The sequence below is a fragment of the Strigops habroptila genome, chromosome 5 (genome assembly GCF_004027225.2).
Source record: "Strigops habroptila isolate Jane chromosome 5, bStrHab1.2.pri, whole genome shotgun sequence".
Classification (NCBI taxonomy): Eukaryota; Metazoa; Chordata; class Aves; order Psittaciformes; family Psittacidae; genus Strigops; species Strigops habroptila.
In genome coordinates, this window is record NC_044281.2 from 31,607,245 (window position 1) to 31,631,966 (window position 24,722).

General features: G+C 38.3%; 1 protein-coding gene across 2 annotated transcripts in view; it reads right to left on the reverse strand.

Annotated features, from left to right (window-relative positions):
- Nucleotides 1-258: 258 nt before the first annotated feature.
- Nucleotides 259-24,722, reverse strand: part of LDB3 (LIM domain binding 3) — an 80,315-nt gene continuing 55,851 nt past the window's right edge. The window contains exons 5-9 of one of the 2 annotated variants that reach the window (XM_030488847.1): nt 14,856-14,878; nt 11,205-11,408; nt 5,062-5,231; nt 4,280-4,316; nt 259-355 (exon numbers count right to left, since the gene is read on the reverse strand). In XM_030488847.1, coding sequence (XP_030344707.1) covers nt 259-355; nt 4,280-4,316; nt 5,062-5,231; nt 11,205-11,408; nt 14,856-14,878 — 531 coding nt within the window. Of the gene's footprint in view, nt 356-4,252; nt 4,317-5,061; nt 5,232-11,204; nt 11,409-14,855; nt 14,879-19,502; nt 19,910-24,722 lie in introns of those variants that run through there. The other variant, XM_030488846.1, reaches the window with a different exon arrangement.

A 24,722-nucleotide genomic window follows, 5' to 3' on the forward strand; every position in this document is an offset into this window, starting at 1 on the left:
ACATTTTATACAGTAAAGGACAAAAGCTAATCTACTTTATAATGAAGAACATGAACCAGGTTGTATCGTTATTTTTTACTTTCAGTGACAGCAAATGGATAACAGGCTAACAATAGGAATCTACAGAAGACAGGCACTCAGAAGAAAGGCCCTAGCAGTATTTCCTCTGTATGTGACACTCAGGCTCTAACTCAGGACAGCAGTTAATTTTCTACTGTAATTCTCTGTCTCATGTATTTGGCTGCTAAACGTGGGCTTTTAGCTTTTAACATTAAGGATTTGCGCTGATAGGCCATGATGCCAGTTGCGCAATTTGGCAAAGCGTGGGCTGTTACGTTCCGTTTCAAACCTTTCCCTGTGGCATGAAGAAAGGGAGAGAGAGAGAAAGACAGAGAGAGAGACACACACACAGAGAAGAAAGAAAGGAGGGAGAAAGAAAGGGGTTAGGGACCATGGCTACCACTCCCCTGCCTTATAACTAGGGCAATAGCAATTTATTTGGATTTTTTCTTTGGCTTTCAAATCAGCACAAGGAAGGCTGCGCGATCCTGTTTGGACCATGTACAAGAGGTTCTGGAGTTGTTCATTTCTGAGAAGTAACTTGATGCAACTTCATATTCTTTGACTTGTGCTTGGTATTACAGGGCTGCTTTTGCTAGAAATGCAGTGTAATCTCATTGTTTTCCTGCCAGCAGATTCTCTCAGCTTTTTCCTCCCTCCCCCAGCTGAGCAGTCAGTGAAAGTTAACCCCACACATGAGCAAAACGAATGCAGATATTTTCCATTCTGTAATACCTAGGGCAGCCTATATATATATCTTGCTATCCTTCCTGGAAGGACCACCAGCCACTGGTTTCAGCAGTACTGTTCTCTAGCTTTTCTCAGTATAATGCAAGTGAGTATATATGCAAGTGTTCACATTTGCATAAGTATTTCTGGTCATTTGTGTCAAAAAGCAGAACAGCATGGGATTTTCAAAGCACAGTCCTGTGAAGCATTGGCCACCTCCTGCGAATACCCCTAGCTACTTCTGCTTGCAAGCTGCGGTGTTCAAGCACGTTGCAAGCAATGTTCAGCACCTCTCAGGATTTTATCTTTTCTAGATGTTCTATAGTTCAAATTCAGTTTTGGGGTTTGTTTTTTTTTTTTTTTTTTTAATAGTATAAACAGGAAGAGGAGGCTGTGGGATGCGAACATGGTCAAGGAGAAGTATACCAAACAGAATGGAAAATAAAATGTTCTGGTTATTTGCAAAATGTCATCGATTCACTGCAAACAAGGTAATTTTCCTCTCATTATTTACACCCAAAATGCAAGACAATTGTGTTAATGCAGCAGAACTTGAGAGTGAAACCAGCCAAACAGAAATGAACAGACTGGGCTGCTTTTACTCCTCAGGCTGAAGAAAGCACAAAACAATACACACAGTAAATGCCAACACATTCATTGATATTTCTAAATTTTCTGTTCCTAATAACACAGTGCCATGCAAGTAACACTCCTGAAGGAGTCCTGATATATGACTTCTCAAGCAATCTTTCGTGCTTTTCAGTAATCCAAAGATAGAAAGCATTCCTAGCTGAAATGCTGAAACTTCATGATGGCATTTTTGCAAGTTACACTGGAGCATACTAGCTACAGTGAGTCTTACGTGAAATTTAAGAATTCCCTTACTGCTTTAAAGACATACCCCTCCATTCAAGGAAAAGGTATTCAGAAACATCTGTTTGGCTTGAAATGGATACCATCTTTCCAGAAAATATTCCGTAACAATCATCACAACAGCAATGGAAAGTTTTCATAGCAAGTTATAATCTTACATATGCCTTCAGAATAGCAGTAGCATGAGCAAAGGAGAATCATGCAGTGCACTCATTAACTGAAAGGAATATTCTGCCACCTGAAAATTCCTGAGCTTTATGGGTTCCGTTCAAGAGCATATGTCGTGAAGTTAGAAGCAGCAATCCAGAAGTGACTATTTTTATGCAAAACAGTTCCACCAAAACTAAGCTACATGGGGTTTTTTCTTAATTCCCCCCACCCCCAATCATTTATAAGAAACCTGATCGCCATTTCATGCAGTTCTTGCTGATTACACTGAAGAGCTGACACAGGGAGACAACAGAAAGCACCAGAGAGAGACTGCTCACAGCATGCCCAGACACCAGAATTCCCCATCCTATGAAATCTCTGGCAGTTTAAGTTTTGGAACATGAAGGATTTTTCCAGAATGCCAGCACAGCATGTGATTAATGCATGCTGAATCTGGCAAGACTCAGGCTCCATAGTTCCATGGAAACCGTTTGCTTTTGGGAGCCCAGGAAGCCTTCCAGGTGATCCCAAATTGTGGGCATGGAGGAAGGCATGGTTGTACAGGCTGTCTAGAGTAGATACTGAAGAAGAGTTTCTACTCCATTTTGTACTGGAAGAGTGGAGTTAAAGTACAGATTCTATGCATCTGACACAGGTCCTTCCATCCTTTACAGAACCAAAAGTGGCAGGGGCCTTGCCGAAAGATTAAACAGAAGGGGGGTCCAGTATGCCCGAGAGAGTGGTATATGATGGATGCATGCATAACCAGGGCTGTTGCTACGAGATCTGTAGTGGAGGATGTGCAATGTTTGAGGTAGGTATGAGGCCACCAAGATGGGGCAAGCACTATCAGGTAGGAAGGAGACCCCATTTCATTCCTTGCACCAGAGCTCACGCCACCTACACTGCTTAACTACCTAGTATATATTCCCTTCTGCCTCTTCTACCAATGAATGCCCTTGAACCTCTTTGGGTAATGCAGCTGTACCTAGCTATAACCATAACTATTCTTGTTGAAAAAAACCAGAGTGATACCTCAAGACTGCAAAAATTGTGTGAAGCACACTGGATATAGTCATGTACTTTCACTTACACTGACTAGAACATGCAATTTACACATGTTGATGAGTTACTAAAAAGTTATTTTCAACAAATCTGATACCACGTTAAGTTCCCAATATCTATTATTTTCCAAAGCCACAGACTACAGCTAGAAAGATTATTTCTTTAAAACAGTAGACTACTCTCAGACATATATAGGGTCTGGTAAGTTCAGCATAATGTTTCAAATCCCATCATAATAAGGATTTGGATGCATGCTATTACATCAAAACAGATAATGCACAATATATTTAATCAGAATTAAGCTTGCACCTTTGAGGGAAGAAATAAATCCCTGAGGGATGTAATACCAAGCCTGATGTTCAGGCACCTAGCCATGAACTTCAGTGAACTGCAATGGAAGGTTTATAGCAAACACAAACTGAAAGTATACTTTTATTTTCACAGGGAAAAATGACACGCATCTTTCTCACTGATTCAACATTTGTAACTTGCACTGAGATCAAAAGCTCAGAACGTTTATAGAAGCCACATGGCTGTTAAAAAAAAAAAAAAGAAAAATTACAAAAAGGAGTAAGTGGATTGAGTATCAAACACATCACAAACCCAGCCGGCGGCTCAGAGTAGCTAACGTGATACAGGGATTTGAAATATGCAAACGGAAAATCAGGCTTGCATGCAGGATGCTCCCATTCAACTGCAGTTTTTAAGCTCAACAAAAAATTCTGTAATAAATCTATTTCCTGGCAATCTAAGACAACATAAGATGATAATTCCTTATTATATCTCTGAATTCCTTATTATAGCTCTGAATATATCCACTATTTCAGTGTTCTGGGTAGATCATATGATGCAAATATATTTAGCCACTAGCAAAAGCAGTCCTGTGCTTCCCTATTCTACAAATCTGTTTGTGTTTACCCCAAACAAAACATAAGCAAGTGATTATGGATACAGGTGGAAACAATTCATTTACAGTTTCTTTTCAGGAGAATAAAATGTCGCTCACAGGGTCATCCAAATAAATTGCTCACAAATTTCAGTGCTATCACAACATTATATATTTTCATCCAGTTACACAATCAAGTAGTTACACAAGGCTTGGTCTTAGGAACTCATTGCATTCACAGACCCAATAAAGTACATGAAAGTTGCATGTGCAGAGAGTTTTCAGATTTGGACACACACTTCAGGAATTCTGCACTGTCTTTCCTAAAACCATGCTAATTTGTTATCCTTTTCATTCAAATGCCTCTCACTAATAGCATTTTTAGTGATTTAAGTAAATGTATTAGAATATTTGAAGACAAAAGTACAATAACGTACGTTCATATTAATGCTGGTTTACAACATTATTTGGTTATCAGTAAGTAGAAAGCCATATTTTTCACAGGGAGTTGCCTACCTTGACCTCCGCAGGGCTTCTTCATCTGGATCTTGCACTGCAGGTAAAAAAAAGTTTCAGTTAAAAAAGGAAGGAAAGCAGGAAGGAAAGAATTTGCTTTCTGGTGAAATTTTAAGTTCTTTAGAAGCATATCTAAAGGTGCATTCATGCTGACTTCACAGCAGCGGATTTTGTAAGAACAGCATGAAGAGGAGCAGGTCCCTAGAGCTAGGAAAGATATTAGTAGAAAAGCAGCTATTGCAAAGACTTTCTCATTCATTTATTAGCAATGTTTCACAGCTGTAGACAATGATCCTACAGAGAGGGCCAGCTGTTCTGCAGGAAAGCACGAGAGACGATTCATTTAAGGAGAAAATACTGGGTGTCACTTCTGTGAGACTGTGACAAGAGATATAAGTTGTTTATCTTTTTTTCTAATGAATGGACAGCTTTTTATGTCTAGGCTGCTGGAAAATGAAAGATTACACTGCGGAGATATGATTTGTAGCTAAGAACAACTACGGGGTCCCAAATGCTCTTTTACTGTTGAGTCTGTTATACTTCCATGGTGAGACCCATGGCAGATCAAAGAATTTTCCTCATAATGCATAAGGTGAGATTGAAACTTTGATTTCATAGTTCCCTCCAGTTACACCCAGGGTTCTCCGATCTTAGCCCTTACTGACAATGACTACACACTGGATGTGAGTCTTCCTTGAGTATTAGTTGCTAATACTGGGCTAAGAAAATAAAAACATGAGTCTAAAATCAGGATGAGGGGTATGTTTTGTTATTCCACTTACTGTACTCTGTTCCAGTCATCTGGGCAAGGATGCGAAAAGACTTGGACTGCAGATTGGCAGAACGGCGACTCCAGTCTTCGCTTTCATCTTCAGGCTTGTTCTGAGTTTTAAGCACAGCCTGATACACCGGGGAGGCACTGTCTACGTGAGGATCTTTAAGAGGAAGGGTACTGCAATTCAGAAAGTGAAACATTGTGAAATAGCACAGGGTAGCTGTCATCCCAACCTCTTTGGTCTTAGCTTCTCATCCAGCTTAACAGCAATCCAAAACACAGCTTTGAAAATGCCATTTTTCAAAAACACCCCTTATAGGTTGATTTTATGTGAATGAAGAATATTATGGCTCATTCTATCTTTGAAACAGCCTGTTATCATTCAAATCTGCATATTCAAACCAGTGTGAAAATGCTTGGACATGTCTATTCATGATTCTTCAGCCAATGCAGCCACCAGTTTAAAGCGGTTAGAATAATGTCTGGTGGCAAATGAGAGTACACCAGGCAAAACCATTTATTCCTCTGAGCATTCTTGTCCCCTATTACTTCTTATAAAAACAGCTTCATGTTGATACTGGTTTATGTTATGTCTTATTACAGTTTGGGGCCACTGTATTTTAAGGATGCAATTAGAAAGAAAAACTGTATTTCATTATAAAAACAATGTGATAGGCTTTTATAAATTTTTCTAGAGATTATTATTCTTTCCAAACTCTGAGTTAAACTTCCAGCTGCCATAACTCTGGATTCATTGTCTACTAAACATGTGAAGCATAAGAAGTCTATACTTGCACTCCACACTTGCGTACATATTTTGTATCTGAAATCTTTAACAGCAGACTGTATCTCAGAGTCTTATGACATCTCCGCAGTATGAACTTGCAAAGAGATAGATCCAGGAAGAAACTCCCACTTTTGCACACCTAAAGTCAAAGCTACGAAGCTCTGTAGCACAAGTGTGGCAACCTCTCTTTGATTCATGATGCAAGCTGGAAACAGACTTAGTAACTTAATAGCGGGTTTTTTTCCCTGTGAAAATAACTTTTGCATAGCATACAATTAAAATTAACAGAGCTGCAGAAATATACGCTGATGGGATGATGCATGCTTGGCATAACCTGGCTCCATGACTTCTCTAAATACAAGATCTATTTTTGAAGCATGTGATTTATTGTAACAGCTTTAATGTGCTATTCCATACAGTGCTTTGCAAGCAGCATGCTCAACTTCATCAAAATTGTGAAATGGCTTAAAAGTTCAGGGCCATTTGTTCCAGCTACGTCACTGCTATAAAGTTCCAGGAGCAGTTACCTGCTATAAAAGTTGCTTCCTTGTTAACTCAAAGTTAGTGTTCTCTAAGTTGCCATTATGCAGAGAAAATCTACAGAGAAGTTGGGTTTGAAAGCCTGAGAGGAATCATGAAAAAGCCAAGAACTATGTCTGATGTCCTACATACAGCAATAACTGTCATAAAAAACCATTACCAGGTCGTGCCTTAAATATCAGTATTTCCAGCTGACACACTCCTCTTCTTCAGCACTGTGTAATATACGCTCTTTTAATGGATTTGCACCTAACAATACCACAGGACGTGTCCTTCGAGTAAGACTGCAAGGGGCTCAGGAACATGATGTGTGTTTATATATATATATGCTATGGGATTTTTTTTCTTAGAGGAGTATTTATATTCCTCATAACCCCCAGGTAGGTGCAAACTTCTCACTTCCTTGAGGACCCACCAGGGTACAAAACCCAGTTATTTTTCTTTTATATGTTTCACCACAATCACCTACGTGATGGAGCATAGCTTAAAAAAAGCCTGACCCTTCTGTTTACGCTCTGCCACGGAACATAAAAGTTACATAAAGAAGTCCCTCAGCATGGAGGCATTTCAGGCCTATGTCTGGGTACTGGCTAAAACCAGACAGGACCTTGCCCTGTAATATTGTCACAGGTGACTGCCTGATTTTGGCCAAGTTAACTTTGCATCCCCAGACTTACTTTTTAATCCCACTGAAGTTTAAAAAACTGCTGTATGTAATAGCAAATTTCACAGCTGCAGACTGTTGTAGGGTGGATAATAAACCACTAGATAGATAGCACTGCCGATGTGGCAACAGCAGTGTGCAAGTCATGGACAGTTCAAATTCCTGTGTTTAAATCCTCTAGCTGAAACGCTTTGTTCTTCTATTATGACATATTATCTTCCACAATATACAAAAAAGCAGTGTAAAAGTGTGTGCATAGATAATGCCATTAGCTCAAAGGTAGTTAAAAAACGCTAAAGGCTGGACCACAGATTTCACAGTAGCAATGTGTGGCATTAATATGACATTAATATCCTTATGGTAGATGATTAAGGCAGGAAATGGAGCTTGGTGAATTAACCTTCCCTAGCAGAGTGAAACACGCTCATATAAATTGAACTAAATTAATGCAATACATTGGAATATTTCCAACTCTGTCTTTAATGCAACAGGCTTTTTTCATTTTTTAAGATCATAATTATATTGTAGATGAGTAACTAGGACATATAAGCCACTCAGCATGGAAGTGTAAAATAGAGCGCATCGTTGATTATAAGCATTTCATAAACCTAAATGTGACAGTTGATTCTTACAGACAGCATAAAGATGCACATAACCATGTTAATACGTCTGTTATACCTCTTCTTAATTTAATTTTTTTCCATCTGGGTGTGTATGTGCAGAAATACCATGCATCTTTAAGCATATTACTTTAAATTGATGTTATTGAAAAAAAATTCTTCCCAAATGGGTTAGAGCTTTTGAGGGTTTTCCTTATTATAGGCCAAGGTATTTTAGTAGGATTCAATAAAAAATTGTCCCCTTTTTTCACATCATCATATAAGTCACACACTAATAACATTAAAACAAGCTTTAAAGACAGTCAAACCTCTTTGAATGAGTAGCAATGTGATTTTTTTTCTTGGAATTCATTATAAACTAAGGCTTACCATGTGAATCACTCCCTGAAGTCATTATTCAGATTGAAGTACATAAGTAAAAACTTAGGAACACTGTAGTGCTCTACCCCTAGTGTAGACATTTGATAAAATATTGTGACTTGAGATATTAGGAAAAAAGCTTTAAGAAATAATAAAACCAAACTAATCCAACTTACAAACAGTTCATTTAGACTGGTAAATTATCTGGCCAAGTTGACTTTATTGTAGAGGACACATAAGACTTTAGGTTGTGCAATCACATTATTGATTCTGCTACTAGAACTGTTAGATCTTAATCCTGACAAAGTTATTGGATTTATGTCTTCTTACATGACTTGTGAATTTGGCTAAAACTGCATAACAGAATTTAGAAGAGGTTTAACAGAAATGTACTCGAAATGTACTGACCACATGGTTTTACTGCAACTCTTGGCTCTTGGTATAGCAAAATCAAGTAAAGCAACATAGAGCAGAAGAGATATAAAGTCAGGGCGTTCTATTTTTTTCTACTTTTAAGTTCCAGCATGAGGTCTGAATAACTGCAGTATAAATAATTTATATGCTTTCCTTCGTGTTTTCCATGGGTTATTTTCTAAGTGACATGAACCTGATTCTGATCTCACCGACCTAAGCTAAAACATAACCAATTTCAAATGGTCAAGCTATAAAATGAATTCTTACCCTAAGCCTTTCTCTTCATCACTGATAAAAGCAGTAAGCAGCATTTCCAGCTATTGTCTGCCACAGAGAACAGAAGCCCTTTAGATCTGCAGTCTGAACATGCTTACCATCACCCTGTGGCTTCAGGGCTTACCTCTAATGTAAAATGAAAAGCCCAAAGAAGAGCAATTAAGTGCTGAGACCAAACTATAGCCAGAGAATTGAGACAAACTGAAGCAGCACACAATTTGGTCTGCTTTTATATGACAATCTTCTCATACAAATACTTCTGCATTAAGCATAATCTTATCTCAGACTCTATCAGCTAAGCAAACTAAAGAACATCCTCGGTTTCCACAGCAAGTTAAAGTTCAGAATATCACAAAGGTCAAAGCAACACCTTAAGGAAATGAGTTACAGGTTTAATTGAATGATTATCAGTCAATGGATAGGCCATTATATCAGCACAGACCTTGTCTTTATATCTATGCTAAAAATGCTTTGTTAATTGTAATAAAACAATCTACTGAGAAAATTGTTTAGTCACTGTTACCAGTTTAAAAAACAGAAGTTACAAGACAGGCTGTAGCTCACAGCACAGTAGATTTAGAGATTCCCCTGCACCTAACTGCATACAAGAATAGAAACATTAGTTTATTCTGGGGCCAGGTGAATGTCAGGCTTAGGAATTGCATTCCAAAACGAAGCACAAGCTTAAACAGTAGTTTATGTACTGGATCTTGCAGAAAAACTTTTTTGCAACATTACGGGGGAGAACAGAGTTAGTTGTCTGCAAAGACTAGTGTTCCTCTAGAACTGTCTGATACAAAAGGATTAATGGAAATAATCACCTCATTTCAAAACCAGCCATGCAATAGGTGGATTCCATGTTCAAAATGAGGAAAAATAGTTAGAACAGAGCTTTTGCTAGTGGCGTTCAACACAGCTCTTGCTGTGACTGGTGCAATGACTCAACAGTCCATGAAAGCCTACTTTTTATTTCTTATCTATGTATCCATTCATTTGACTCTTTTCAAGATATATGTATACACCGATATAATTAATTACCACATTATGATTTATGATTCAAGCCTCTCTAGTTATTCAGATTCTTCACTTCATAATTCTGCATGTTAAAACAAATCCCTGAGCCCCCCCGCATGCTGGTCTTCCAGTTCTAGTTGCACTCTGTGGCCTTCTCTCACTCAGAGATTTTCTAGAAAGGGCATTTTCTACTCCCCACAGCACAGGGTGTTTTGATCTCTTCCACCGGTGGGAAAAGACGATGACATTTTCCAGTCTAGTAGAGCCAATCCCATGACTGCAAGTGCATTTCAGAGATTCTTTTAATGTGCTGTTTAGAAAATGAAAAGGACCCACATGCTCAGCAGTGCAACTTTGTGATCATCTCGCCATTTAAATAGGTAAAACTTTTAAACATCATTATTCCCATTATAATGTTACAGTATTTAGTAGAAAAGGTCAATATATCACAACATGTCTCTCATAATCCATGTCTATGAAAGACACCATCCCTTATAAAGAACACTGATAGAATGAACTGTTTTCATTGTACTTTGCTAATTGGAATGAGTGTACATACCCCTGCGGAGATTCACCGAGTCACGGTCAAAACCAGCTAAAGGTATTGTTTGGGTACCATCATTAGGGAGAGTTGCAATGAACAGAATAATACTGGTGTGAAAAAAATCAGTGGGGGGAAAAAAGCAATTAGAAAAAAAGGAAAGAAATGGCCAGTAAAAGGGAGCACAAGCAAATACATAAATGATCTACATTTTTAATAGGCCTGCAGCTAACTTACCAAAAAGAAACTATGTTAAAGTGTGTTGTTATACTTGTATTTTGGTGTCGCATGAAAAGAAGGAAAGTTCTCTTTTGGGTAGAAAGATACCAAGTAAGAAAGAAACCTGGCTACATTCATCACATGTATAATTTCAGTTTAGTCTTAACAATTGAGGATAAGATGATCAGCTAAGATTACCAGAAACATGCATTGGAAAAGCAGGATTAAAGATCAGTGGATTTGGCCATAGTCCAAAGGATATGTGTGAGACACATGTACAGTATGTGAACTAGAGAATAGAACAGTAGCCAGTACTAAATAAATATTTTGAATTCTTCATGGATCAAATAAAAATTCCATCCCCCCTTTCCTGTTTTTTCTGAGGTGTGCATATGATACAGTGCTTATTACAAAGCACAGTCATCATAAGTGAAAATTCATCCAATGTCATATACAGGGCACTAGATACATTTTTGCAGAGTTTACCAGTTCTAGAAAGAGCACCAAAAGAGAAATGTTATATTTTCCAACTATCCATCCTTTTAACTTCACAATGATTAAGTGCCCTCAAACACTATCTAGGCCCAATTTGTCTTTTTCACGTGTAAGATACTCAAAAAAAAAAGGTCCAGGAAGAGCTGCCGTGTCATGCGTGCAGGGACTGTTAGAGGTATCATGCAGAAAAACACCATTCCACACAAGGAAATGACCTTACCCAGCAAGTTCTCCACCCTGGGCTTGTGCCTGGCCTGCAATGGCATCCATGATAGCATCTTGGGAATACATGCTGATCGGGGTGTTATACTGGGCGTGAATTATAGTAGCCTTCCCGCCTAGGCCTTTCACCTCAATGGGTTTGTGTGTAGACAGGGCAGAGTCCTTCAGGACATTGGGGTTGAACCGCTCCGTGAAGTCCGTGCTGGGTTATGCAAGAGTGAGGGTTGACAGGGAAGGGAGAGGAAGAAAGGAGAAAGGTGTGACAGTTAAGTGAGAGAAAAAAGTACCAAAAGAGGAGCGTGCGTGTCTGTTCATGGCATCTCACCACAAAAGCTTCTGATCAGGGGATAAGAGACGACATCAAAGTAACAGATAAAAGCTGTCTCTGCTAACGGGTGACATTTTTGTGTTGGCTCAAGTATAAAGAGAAAAAAGGGTGCAACAGTTGTCACTGTATAAAAGCTCATGACAAATCCTTAAGTATTTATGTGATGCTTACATATATTAAAATTCTATTCTTACATGCATACATACATGTAAGGGTATACAAACACACACACAAGTATATATGCATGCCCATGGACGTAAATACATACTGCAGAGAATTTCCAGTTTATTCACTGTATCCATTCATTCATTCAGAAGGGTCTTACAAAGTGCTACAGAATGCAATGGGGTGAACAGATGTCAGGTCATCTATAATTTAGAAGGTTCCAATAGATTCTGTCTGGATTATTAATTATAGTGAAATTTAGTACTTGTGCTTTTTAATCTTCAAAGCTTTCCTCACAAAAACTAAAGTAATCTTCCCAAAATGTCTGTACAACCAGCCGCAAGTGTTGCCAGAGCATGATAAATGCTCAGCCTCAGATCGAAATATCCTACATTGCAATCAACAGAACTGCAGCTGGAAGAGTAGCCATCATATTTTCCAGTGGCTCCATTTATGAGGAAGGACACTTATTTGAGAAAATGAGTGACAAGCAAGTTAACCAAAGCTCCCATTGCAACAGAATGAGTCAGACTTCAACTAAAAAGCCCCTGGCTTCCTTGCAGTGCCTAGCTGTACGTGCTCTAGTCTGAGAGTTAGGACTGACTATTGCATGAAGTTTCAATCAGCAAGCTAAACCTCAGGTGGCAGTCACTGAAGTAGATGCTCTTCTCCAGCCTATGGAAGATCAGATGAATCTCTAGTCTGCTGTTCCTGTCCTGCCAGCAGCAGGGGGATGCCAGCAGTATAGATTTTGTACGCTCACCGAACTTGGCAAAACTGAGAATTCTGTCCTTTGGGAAATAATTTTACAAAGGTTTACTTTGAACCGAGCGCAAAAGTTGGAAATGGATATGTGTCTGCCCCCCAAAAAAATCTGCAAAATGTAATCCCATTTGATTGGAACATTTTTCCTTTTCAGTTTGAAACCATTATACCCTAAATTCATCAGCCAGTATAATGTCTTTGGCTGACTTTTTTCCTGTGGCTGAACGGCTTCTCTGGTTAGCAAGGGAACAATAGTGTGCCTGTCTGCTGTAGCTTAGCCCCAGAGGGTGAGTGTTCAAACTGGACCCTCAACCTGGCATGGAGGAAAAAGGAAAATCAAGTAAAGCTGGCGGCCATCTGACTTAGTTTTCCCAAGATTATCTAAGGTGATGTGCCACCTCTGAACCCGGCCAGGGGATTCCACTGTGTTTTCAGCCTTTTGTTTTGTGGGATGCCCTGACTGAAGATTGACAGTAAGAGAGAACAGTCACACATCATTCAACATACCTGATAGAACATTAAAAGCCACATGCTCAAGGAATAGATACATAAGTAAGCACATGCTGCATTACAGCCACAGGCTTTAGTTACATACATCAACATTTTGAGGGAGGGGACTGGAAAACTGCACTATGCATTCAAAAAGTGAAAACCATCTTTTTAAAAAGACATTTTCACATTTAAAATATGTCTCTGTTCATCAACTGTGACAATATTATTATTACACTGACACCATCTGTTGAAGGGTGATATGCACAGACATGCAGGTTGATATACTCTTGACTTTTCAGCATGCACATGCCTTACTTTAACAACGGTATCTCTTTTCTTCATAACACCCTAGATGATCACATGATAATTACGAACACACAGGTCCCCAAGATCTTTAATTTAGTGTTGTCTTTCCCCCACACTGTTAGAAGTATGGAAGAGATTCTATACCCAAAATCTGAGAAGACTGTGTGAATGAAAAGACAGAGGTTAAATATGCCACTTTTAGAGAATAAAGTTCAACACAATTGGTTTCCACAATCAGAAAAATAAAAGCTAGTCATCTTAGAACACCCTAAACTTCTCTAACAATAGCAGCAGTCATGATTTAGGCTTCCACTTGTGGTATTTAAACAGTTTCAGTGGTGTCTTTCAAGAGGTTTTAGTCACGTTACACATACCAAGTCAAAACTTTCACTAAAGTTAACAGGATTCCCATTAAAAAAAGAAAAAAAGGCAAAGGGTACAGAGTTTTCAACTGCAGAGTTTTTATTGTAACTCTGGATGTAAACAGAAGAGATTAGTGCTTGTAAGAGGTGCTGTGCTCTAGGACGCACTGGCAAAGGTAAGACCCTAGAGACAGCTGGAGCACCTCTGCAGAATAAAGGAGATTTTTCTACTAAACTGCAAAAGGATCAGAAAAATTAAATCCCAAAGCAAGTAAGATTAAAAACATCCCAATAATGCAACTTCTGCTTTCTAAGAGAAATGCATCAGAGTAATTATCAGTGTAAATTGGCTACAGTTTCATCACTCCAAAGGAGTTACATCATTTGCCTGACATCACCCCCACACCTCATTAAAATCAACACAGAATGCCAGGTCAGCATAAATTATATGTATTAAATATTATTTCAACTTTATGTATTCTATTTCTGAACTCTTGTCAGTATAAATTTGACATTTAATTAATAAAATTATTTATTTTATGCTGAATTTAACCCAGTCTCCAACAATTTCTGGACAACCATCAGTTCAGAGACAGAAAGCAGGAATTGAGAGACAATCCTCTGCCCCTAGAAAACTAAATATCAAAGCTGAGGACTCTGTGAATGTTCCTAAATAAGGCAGATCAATCACATTTTCAAATCAATAGTTGCTTCTTGTTTGGGTTTACTAAGTTAAATTACTTTTTAGATATTTTCCATATCAGTATCTCATACCAACCTCAATTTGAATTTTAGTGGAGTGGGACGTTGGAAATTAATTTAATGTTGAGGCTAAAAATACATCACTAATCATACACCAAAAAAGGCTCAGATAAGGTTCCCCAAACCCTGAAGGCCTCAAGACCACTTAAAGAGTTAGGAGGAATTAAACACAGGCTGTAGAGATGAAAACATCTGAAACCATTTACAAGAACTAAGCAAGCTCAGATGCGAACTCAATTTGCAGCATTAGAACATCACCAAGAAATGCTGAACACATGGTGTGCTTAGAAGGGAGCACCACTGGACACCAGTGGCAGTGCATGACACTTGCCATGCCAGTAAGAAGTTCTTAAAAATACTTCCACTTGCAAGCAGACACAGCAGGAACACAAGGGATCATGCTAACCCAGAAACCTTCACACATACAGAGCCACACAAAAACTTGGCACTATGCAGATGTGATACTAACTTGGCAGCGGTGTTGGTTATGACCTAAAAGAAGAGAAAGATAACAAACAACATCAAAACCAACCAGAAAAAGTCAATAGTTTTCAGAGTGCAAAGGGCAAAAGGTATTTACAGAAGCTTACTAAAGCTTTTTCAGACCATCTACAAGTAAGAACAAAAAGTAAACGTATGCCTGAAAACCCCAACATGATTAAGAAAGGAAAAAACGCAAGGATTATACAGTCAATCCACTGGGACTTAGTAGGGTACCATAGCATTTTAGCTGACCCTTCAACATGATTTTATTGCCATGCATCCCTAAAAGTACTATTATCAAAGCGTATGGGGAGAGGGAGTGAAGGGACGAAAGCAGCATTTGTCGAGCAAATTATCATCTGAAAATAGCAAATGAGTGGTAGAGATTATATTCTTCTCTCAGATACTAAATATTCAGGGATGAGGTCTGTTCTCCTGAGGCCGCCTTCAGAATTGGTATTGCAAGATTGATGTTTGTGTCTTTTAAATGCTGGAGAATATCCAAAGAATATATTGGTGGGTGTTTAAAACCTAAAACTTTGGAAAATGCCTTTGTATCTAACAAACTGTTGGCCTAAATCTGACTGTACCTACATTATGCCAACAGTGGTGCAAGCTGATTAATTTCAGAATAGTCATTCCTAATTTATTCCATTTGAAAGGAAGCAAATCTATGCATTCCGTGGTTTTTCTGGATACTCATATCAGGATATTTTATTCCATCTGGTATGTACACAGTACGAAAAAACTCGCATGTTTATGCTTCACTGCATGAACAAGAAGTGATGGTGGCTTGCACAGTAATTCCAATGAAACCTAATACAAAACTCAACATAGGCCTTACTCAGGCCAAAGCTGGGAGTGATGAACAGCTGGCATGCTCAGACTGTTGCATTACATTATTTGCTAATAACTCTTACTGTTGGTTGCACAAATAGCATTAATGGGCTATAACATTGACTTTAACTTAGTTTTTTCAAAGCTTAGAATACTTAGACTATTTTGTTCTCATGTTCTTGGGTGAAAAGTAATTCATTGAATTTTGCACAAATTAAAGAGGAAGAGAGTCCAAGATCAGTTAATAAACATTTCTTCTTATTTAGCTGCACAGAATGCTGTTGTCAGAACTGGGCACCGAATCTTCCAACTTGCTGCTGCAGCATTTCTGGATCTGGGATTGATACAAAATACTGGACAACAATGTCATACTGTTAGAGTGACATCCAAAGTGGATTTGTCTCCTTCTGCTTTTGCCTTGCAGAACCTTTGATAGTACTGCTTCTTTCTCAAAAAGTCCTTTTGCACCAGCTCATTCAGCTGCCTTTTTCATGATGTAAAACACTCTAATGAGCCAAAGCTGCAGTACAGGCTTTGCACCTCTGCATTCCCATGGAAAAGCAATCAGAGACTCTCGGATTCATGAACATTCTAACTTTATAAACCCTACTTTAAGCCAAATATATCAGTCTGTCACAGGGACCGGTAGAGATATATTAGGAACGCGCTGCAGCCTGTAAGCACATCAGTGATCCTATATGCATTTTAGGTACATGCAGGACAGCTGGGCACTCATTTACAACGAAACATAGTGTAATAGTATCATTTTCTGAAGTGGACTCTGATGCCTGCTTTCATCTTTTAATCCAGGTTATATTATTCTAAAATAATATTTTAAAAGCAGAACTTCCTTAATTAAAGGAACCACTTTTTTGCATATAAGAATATGTTCAAAGATAAAAATCATTATGTGCACACATTAAGAACAGCTCAACAGCTACATCTCAGTAAAGATTTTTTAGATGTGAAGAGGCTACTATCACTTCCTTCAGAAAGAGTAAAGCTTTATTTCTCCTTATGGTTAGTACATGACGAGAAAATTCTCTCCAGTTCAGAGCCACACATTATTTTAGCTTGATTCTAAATACGGACATGTATGAAACACCCAACTTGCTGCTCTCAGAGGTCACACAGTCAGAAGCTAGTAATCCAAGCCACCTGGCACGTATTTGCGGGACAGGTATTTACTGCCCTTGACCTACAATGTGAAAAATAACTTACACTGGAATGAAAAAGAACCACATGTTACAAGCTATTACTCACTCTTCGTATTTATTAATACTCCCCTTTCCAGGCTTTCAGCACATGGAGTTCTGCACACTTAACAGGCCACATCTATTTTTCACCCTGGGCCAGGGTGATAAAGCTGTAGTGTAAAACTGTATCAGAGAAACAGATGCTTTGTTATTCTTCACAGATCAAGGAAATAATCTCAAAATTAATTTTACCTTTCTGATAGGATTTTCCAATGGGTTTAGCTAAGCTTCTAACAGCAATTCACACAATAAAGTTTAAATGATTTGGTGAAAAAGACACTAAATTGGAATATGAAACATCCCTTAAGATCAACCCCAGACTTGAATTCTCTTATAGTGCTAAGTGCATGTTCATGAATGCATAAGAGATTTGGAGCACCATAATTTTACTATCTGTTCGCAGCATCTCATGTTGTACTATATAAGAACATCCACAGCAAAGTGCAGAGATGATTTTGTAGAGCGCACAGTACTTTCCTTGCATACTCTTCCACATATATCCATAATGAGATCAAGACTATCGTGGATGACACCAAGTCCCAGGGTAGCTACATGTTCCAGGTTACTCTCTACAGAGCAGTAAGAAAGATGCCTCTAACTTCATGGGTAATACTCCAGTGGGAGCAGGAATGACAGGATTCTTGAACTCTGAATTTTCTCTGCATGTAAACACAGATGTATAATTCTCTAAATCTCAGAGGAATTGTCTGAAAAGGCACATGTAGTTTGTAACTCTGGGCCCTTTCATGTTTTCAAAATGTTTCTGGGCTGCAGGATAAAGGCTGATTTTTTTTTTTTAACAGAACATTTAGATGATCTCTCAAATTTTCTAATTTGTCCATTGGTGCTACAGATATTACAGGCAGACTGACAGCGACTCCCTAAAATTTTGATCAAAATAAAATACATCTCAGATTTATTCTAAGGTAGAACCTTGCCTTGTAATTCAGTGCGCTGCCACAGGCATGCACTAACGTGTACATGTAAAGGAGACACAAACCATGGAAAAGCAGCAAAGCGAAGACAGTGAAGTGTCTTCTGCAGGTTCACCTTTTATGCACCCCAGCAATCACCACCATATTATACAGTCCGATCACAATGCCCTCTGGAATCAAGTGAATGCTTCACATTGACTTTGGCAAGTGATGGATGCAGCTGTGTTGCAATTTTGATAACAAAGACATAGTAAGAATGCTGAGCCATCCAAAATACAGCCTTTTCACCCTTGCAGATGTTAAGGAGATATTGTGAGGATAGTGCAAGAAAGATAGCGAGATATACTCCCAGGAAACTCTGCATATTGAAATAAGTCAAGGATTCATTTTCCTCAAGCAAACTAAATTAAGAGGGAAGCATTTTGATGTTTATTTTGCTGATCTTGCTTAGCAACTGAAATTATTTTCTTTTAAACACTAACTGCCTTTCTTAATTATCCAGTATGAGAAGGGAGGATAGGATTTTTTCAGATAAGTTAATTCAGGTTGTTAATGCCAAGTGCTCAAGAGAGTTTCAACGAATCATCTTAACTGCCTGAATCATCAAGAACATGTATATATGCTCTATTACAAGGATAAAATATCCTTACTTTGCTACAACTTAACACCCCCCTGGATTTACTCTTGCAAAGAGCTTCTGCAATGGGATATAACATACCTGAAAACATGCATTTGCTATCAGACCTCAAATGGATTGTCTGAATTTCCTGATTTTTCTGATACAGCCAAGTCCCTAGCGTCGAAAGTACACTTCTTCCCATATTCATAATAAGACCTTTATCTTCATTTTAAATAAACACAAATAGGCAAATTAGAGATTTGTTTGCAAATTAATACGTGAAGGCAGAAAAAACAGGAAAACCTGTTTCACATTGCTTTTTTCTCGCATGTTGTAGTCCAAGCTCCCCACTTCACAAACGTACTAGCTGATCTGCCACAGAGCAACACTGCAAACCTTAACAGCATGGGATCAAACTATCTGGGTAGTATCTACAAATCATTCCTTGTTACATCCAAGTTAAAAGCAAAGCTAACAGATGTGAGACCGACAATGTTCAAACCAGAGGATTCAAAATATTGCAATTTTGACTCATTTTGCATAGGAAGGCAGGAATTATAGCAGACACACCAGCAGACCAGCATGTCAGATTTGCAGTTTCTCTTTAGGAAAGTACCAAAGATCAGATCTGTTTTATAGCAGCTTCTATAATGGCCAAGAGTGACACTTGGTCCTATGACACTACATGCATTAGTTTAAATCACTAAATGCCAACCCTGAGATGATCGGTTACTTCAGTCATAGTGTTCCTCCTCATGCTCTGGTGACTATTGCCAATCCATATTGTAATTCAGATACCAAAGACCAACAGTTATTCTGTAATGGTACTGCATGTACGTTTTTGGGGGTACTGGAAAATCTAATGATCATTCCAGACCTTAATGACGATTATCAGACAAATACACAATAGGGTAGGTACTATTACATTCATTTTTCAGCAAATTCATTACTTATTTTAATATTAAATATTTTACCACGTTACCTACCCTCTAGGAAGTCCACCTTCCGAAGCCCTTCGGTTGAGACTTAATTTATGCATCTCAGCCATTTCCCTTAGAGTCTCTGCTGAGTAAAGGCCAATAGGGTTGTTATACTGCCCTGCAGGGCTCAGCTGGTGTACAGGACTACTGCCATCAGTCAATACAGGGCTTAGTTTTGCACCTAGATTACTCTTTGCAGGTGAAATGTCAGGAGTCACAGACTGAGAGGACATGGAAGTTCTAACTGTGGTAGTCTTTAAGTAGGAAGAGCTATTTGAAAAGCTGATCTCTTGCTTGTTGAGGTAGCCTGAAAACGTTCCATTGGTTGCTAAAACACTACCCACAGGCCCAGTCGCTGTGTTAGTTAGAGGACTGAAGGTTGTTCTGTTGCCATTGATTTCCCAAGCAGGTTCCTGTAGTAGCAAACATGCAGGCCAAGAAAAGAAAAAAAGAAAAGAGCAATCATAGAACACATGCAAAAATAACATATCTGCAATTACTGCTTTCTAAACATATTGATAAGCTTGCAATAAATAGATTGGAGCCAAAGCACCCAACCTTTCAGGGAAGATTTCAGCAAAGAAAGGCATTGTTTCAAAATAAGGGAAGCAAAACATACTCAGGCATTTTTTTTACTGGGTTTTAGTTGAAACCAACAAATAAAGCTTAACATTAAAAGAGCCTTTGCTACTAGCCAACCTCATAGCAATAGTTTTATATAAAGACAACACTGTCTATCAATTTCTAGGATAATTCAGAAATTTTTACAAGAGTCTTGAGGTCAGAATCATTTGAGATAGTATAAAAACATAAAAGTCAATGCCATTATTATAAAAACATGATGATTGTAAACCACACCATTCTATTTTCCATGAGTACGTTTCAAGTTACTGAAGCCCACACACTGCATTGCTTTCATAGGCTCTGGTTCATGCTAATTAGGCCATGCAGCATGGTTAGCAGATAGACCAACAGGACTCGAGAACAGGTACTGCTCAACACACAGGATGCCTCTATTCTGACCATTTCTGCATAATTTTCACCTGAAGGAATATGTGCATGAGTATGTAGATGATGAGTGTATGATCCCACAGTCATGTCCCAGATATTATTCTTAACTAGGACAGCAGGATGCATTGTCTTAGTCGAAGTCACAGGAATTTCCCACAATAGCTGTACCCATAGAAGTCTATGCTGGTGCTCAGATTAGAAACATTCTACCAAAACCCTATCCTGGAAAAATGAAGCACTACACTTGAGTTTCATAAATGATTTGCTATTAATGCAGCTTTGTGAAACCAAAATAAAAGGTAATATCAAAAAAGAAAAATACTGCCTTTTCAGCAACACAATGCAGGAAATAAGTTGTTGCACAAGTTCTGAGGAAGTTCATGTAAAACTTCAGTGTTCATATTGCCTAAAACACCCTATCACGGCTTCAGACTCTTTCTGGTGCAACACCATCTAAATCCCTAGGACTAGAGGGCACTCAACACTTTGTGGAAGCACAGAGCACCTTTAGGGTTAAATTGCTTCATTTCATTCCAGCTAATGGCAGTGTGTAGTAACCACAGCTCTATACTTTTTGGAAGTATGAACAATTTCGTCAAAGAGGAATACAAACTTCGCTTTCAGATTTTATACCTTTACTCTCAGTTATCTTCTTTAACTTCTAAAGGTTCAGTGATCGGAACACGAAGAGCATGATTCTAATATTGATTATCTTTAACATCTCTCTAATGACTGCCTTTTGAACATAGCATCCTGAGTTCCGGAACTCATTAGCACATGTTTTAAAATAATGAATCATATGGTTTCAAAAGCTGTTTCATTTTTCACTGCTGTTTGCCTGTAATTACATGCTTTGGATAAAAAAAAAATAAAAAAATCTATAGCTGAGGTACCCAACAAACTATTTATTTGAATGCTTGGCAATTTACAGATTTCTCTAGAGCTATAATATCAATTTGTAGTTTATCTCAGAAGCTCCCGGCTCCAGCCTAGCTTGGGCTTTTTTGCTACCAGAGAAGGATCACTTCAACCTCTCCGTCTGGGACCTAGATACGCTGCAGCCATAACTGGTACCCGGATGCCACAATGCACACTCACAGTTAAGAGGCCCACCAGTAATATCGGCAGCATGCTGCAGTCCAACTCTGGAGGACAGGGACAGGCAGGGGATGTTATCCTGAAGAAGGGATGGAGCTCACACTCTGCCCTCAATGAAAGCCAATACAAGATCAGGTGATGGCCTGCAGTGACATTTTGCCTCTTTTAGGCTGGCAACTGCTTCAATCACCATCTTTAACATCTTACACACATATCCCCCATAGCCTTGCAGGAAACATAGGCCTGAGAGAATAATTTGGCCTCTGATTTTCTACTTTAGCTGGTACTGGTTATTATTAATGTAATTTACTGATATTGATAGTAAGGACCGCTAGAAAGAGAAATATTTTATATTTTTCTCTTGGATTTTTCTACATTGCATATTTAATTATAGTCAGATTACATTTGAAAAATAAAGATAATATGGCCAGATTAATTAAAATTAACTGAAAAAAACCCTAAAGGTCTAAGGATATAATTTATCATCACATTAAATACATTTAAGACATTTTGAATCGAAAATGCAAGGCAGATAAAATGAATTGAGAACATTTTTCTTAGGAATAAACCGGAAGAGATTTTAGCTGGCATTAATAGCTGCCTGAGGCTGTAGAAATAGATAATGCTAAAAGCACTTTACAGACTATGCCTTGTTAAATAAATACATTTGAATAACATAGTTCAGTCATTATACTCTGACATCAACACCAGCAAATAACCAACCATTAAGTGGCCTACTACAAGCTTCCAAGTATCATTAAACAAATAGAAAACAGGGATTCTCTCTAACAATGTGTTGTAAAAGAGGCACAAATGCATAAGGACATGTTCATAAATTAAGTCACTACTTGAGCAAATGACTTACATGCTAGCAGAGAGGGACAAACCAAATATTTAATTAAAAAAAAAAATAAATACAGAGGCAATAGAGAAAAAGGATATGCCACAGTTATACTTGTTGGTTGCCCCGAGAAGTCTGTGGCTTTTATCTAAGTTAACTGGGTTTCCTTTCTAAACCTCTTAATAAAAGGACTTGGAAGGGGATCTGATTATAAAGAATCAGTTTCAACTGCTAATGAGATGAATGCCAGGTATTTCCTTAATCCTAATGCATTTTCATAGTTTGGTGGTACTGGACACTAACAGTAGGCAAAGGGAAAAATACAGGACTACCATTTAAAAAAAGAAAAAAAAAAAATTTTGCTCACCTTTATACATCAATGGAATCTTAGTTTCACTCCTTAAACAACTTCTAGTTGGAATACCAGCGTGCTGATAATTCAACACTAGAATTCCTAGGAACCCAGTGATGCCAAGTTAGCATTCTCCATTTTGAGTTAATATTCATGGTAGTTTTAAGGTAGTTGCTTTTGCTGTGTTCAGGAGGAAAGGGATGAAACAGGAAGTGCCTCAGAGAGCAGCTGTATAATGTCTTCTAAAGAATCACTGCCCAATAATCAGCTTATTTACCTCTTTCCTTTTGTGCTTGTCAAAGAATCTCTCATTCAGTTTATTCCCAGTAGATATTTTAGGATTATTTTTTTTTCTCCAGTTCAGGGGCAAAAACAGATCAATGCAGCACTTTGCACTTCTGAATGCATTTCTGAATGTGAAGGTCAAATCTCTAATACTGAGCAGCAGCATTTAGCATTACATCACATGAAATGCAGCCAACAGTAACAAACGTTCTCCTGTTTCCCAACTCTTCCATCCCATTCTGTTGCAGTCTCTGCGGCTGGAAAAGCAAGCTAACATTTCGAACTATGCAAGTCTGATGCTACCCTTCAGCCGACCAGAAGAGGAGGCTCTGACACTGAGGAATGGGCTTCTTCTCTCGAGAAAGATGCCGTGATCCTGCAGCAATCCCTTACTACGAGAGGAAAACTGCGTTTTAATGTCCCAGTGTAATGTCAGTGAATGAGCTCAAAAACTGATACATGTAGAGGAGTCTCAGTCATTTGGGAATAGAAGGAAGCTATGAATCAGCTGTTTCTGAAATATTTTTATTCCTTTCTTTATAAACATTCAGTTTCCATGAAAGGCAAATGCTCCTTATGTATCAGAGAGGGGGAGAAGCAAATTCATACTGGAAAACACAATACCAGTTTTTCAGCTCCTCTTCCTTTGGCAGCCCATGCTCTATTTAGCTATTGCTATGACCATACAGTCTTTATTCACTTCTTGGAGAACAATTTTAATGCTATACTAATGAATTTGACCTCCCAACATGCCACATTACTGCCTTAAACATTTTAGAGAAAGAAGGAAATGGTGGCACCATGACAATAAATGAATGCTCAAAGACATCCAACAAACAGCTTTTAGCTCAGCCAGCTCTTTTGTCCTATGCTTTGCTTAAAAATTCAATCATCCCTTCATCTATTTTCTCTTAGCAACATAGGTTCCCAAATTTGTCAGGAAACAAATCATAAGCATCATGAGATACTCACCAGAACTTTGAAATAACTGTGTTCAGTACTGTTTCATAAACAGGACAACACAGAGTCATATTATTAAAATTAAAGAGGCTGCCTTAATACCTTTATGTAAAGGGACAAATGTTGAAGCTCTGCTTAGCCTTATAGCTTCTGCTTGCACATTTTGAACTGTACTGAGCTGAGTCTTCAACCAGGTTTTGTCCCCCCTGAAAAGCTGCAGGAATTCACTGACGGCTTAGTTTCAATCCTTGGACTTATGCTGACTCTTCTTGTTATTTGAGTGCTTTCAGCATTAGTTATACCCTTTCCTCCAGCTATGCCACACCTATGCAAAAGACTTGACTAAATATTTTGACTAAATCCAAAAGATTTGACTAGACTAAATGAAAACTGTCTCAAGTTTGAGATTAATGTCAGATAAGGAAATAGTGAAACCGCACATCATTCCAGTTACAGCCCTACAGCTCATTAACGCCATACCTATGGTTGCAGAACCTGTATCATCCATAATATTGATCAGCTCAAGGAAGTATGGAGAGAATGTAATGAAAAAAAAAAAATTTATCATGGTGAAGAATTCTGCGGTTTTTATACTTTCCTTACATGTCTCTAAAATAACGTATGCTTCTTTTTCTAAGACACAAAGAACCATGACCATAGCAGTCAAAGAAGACATACA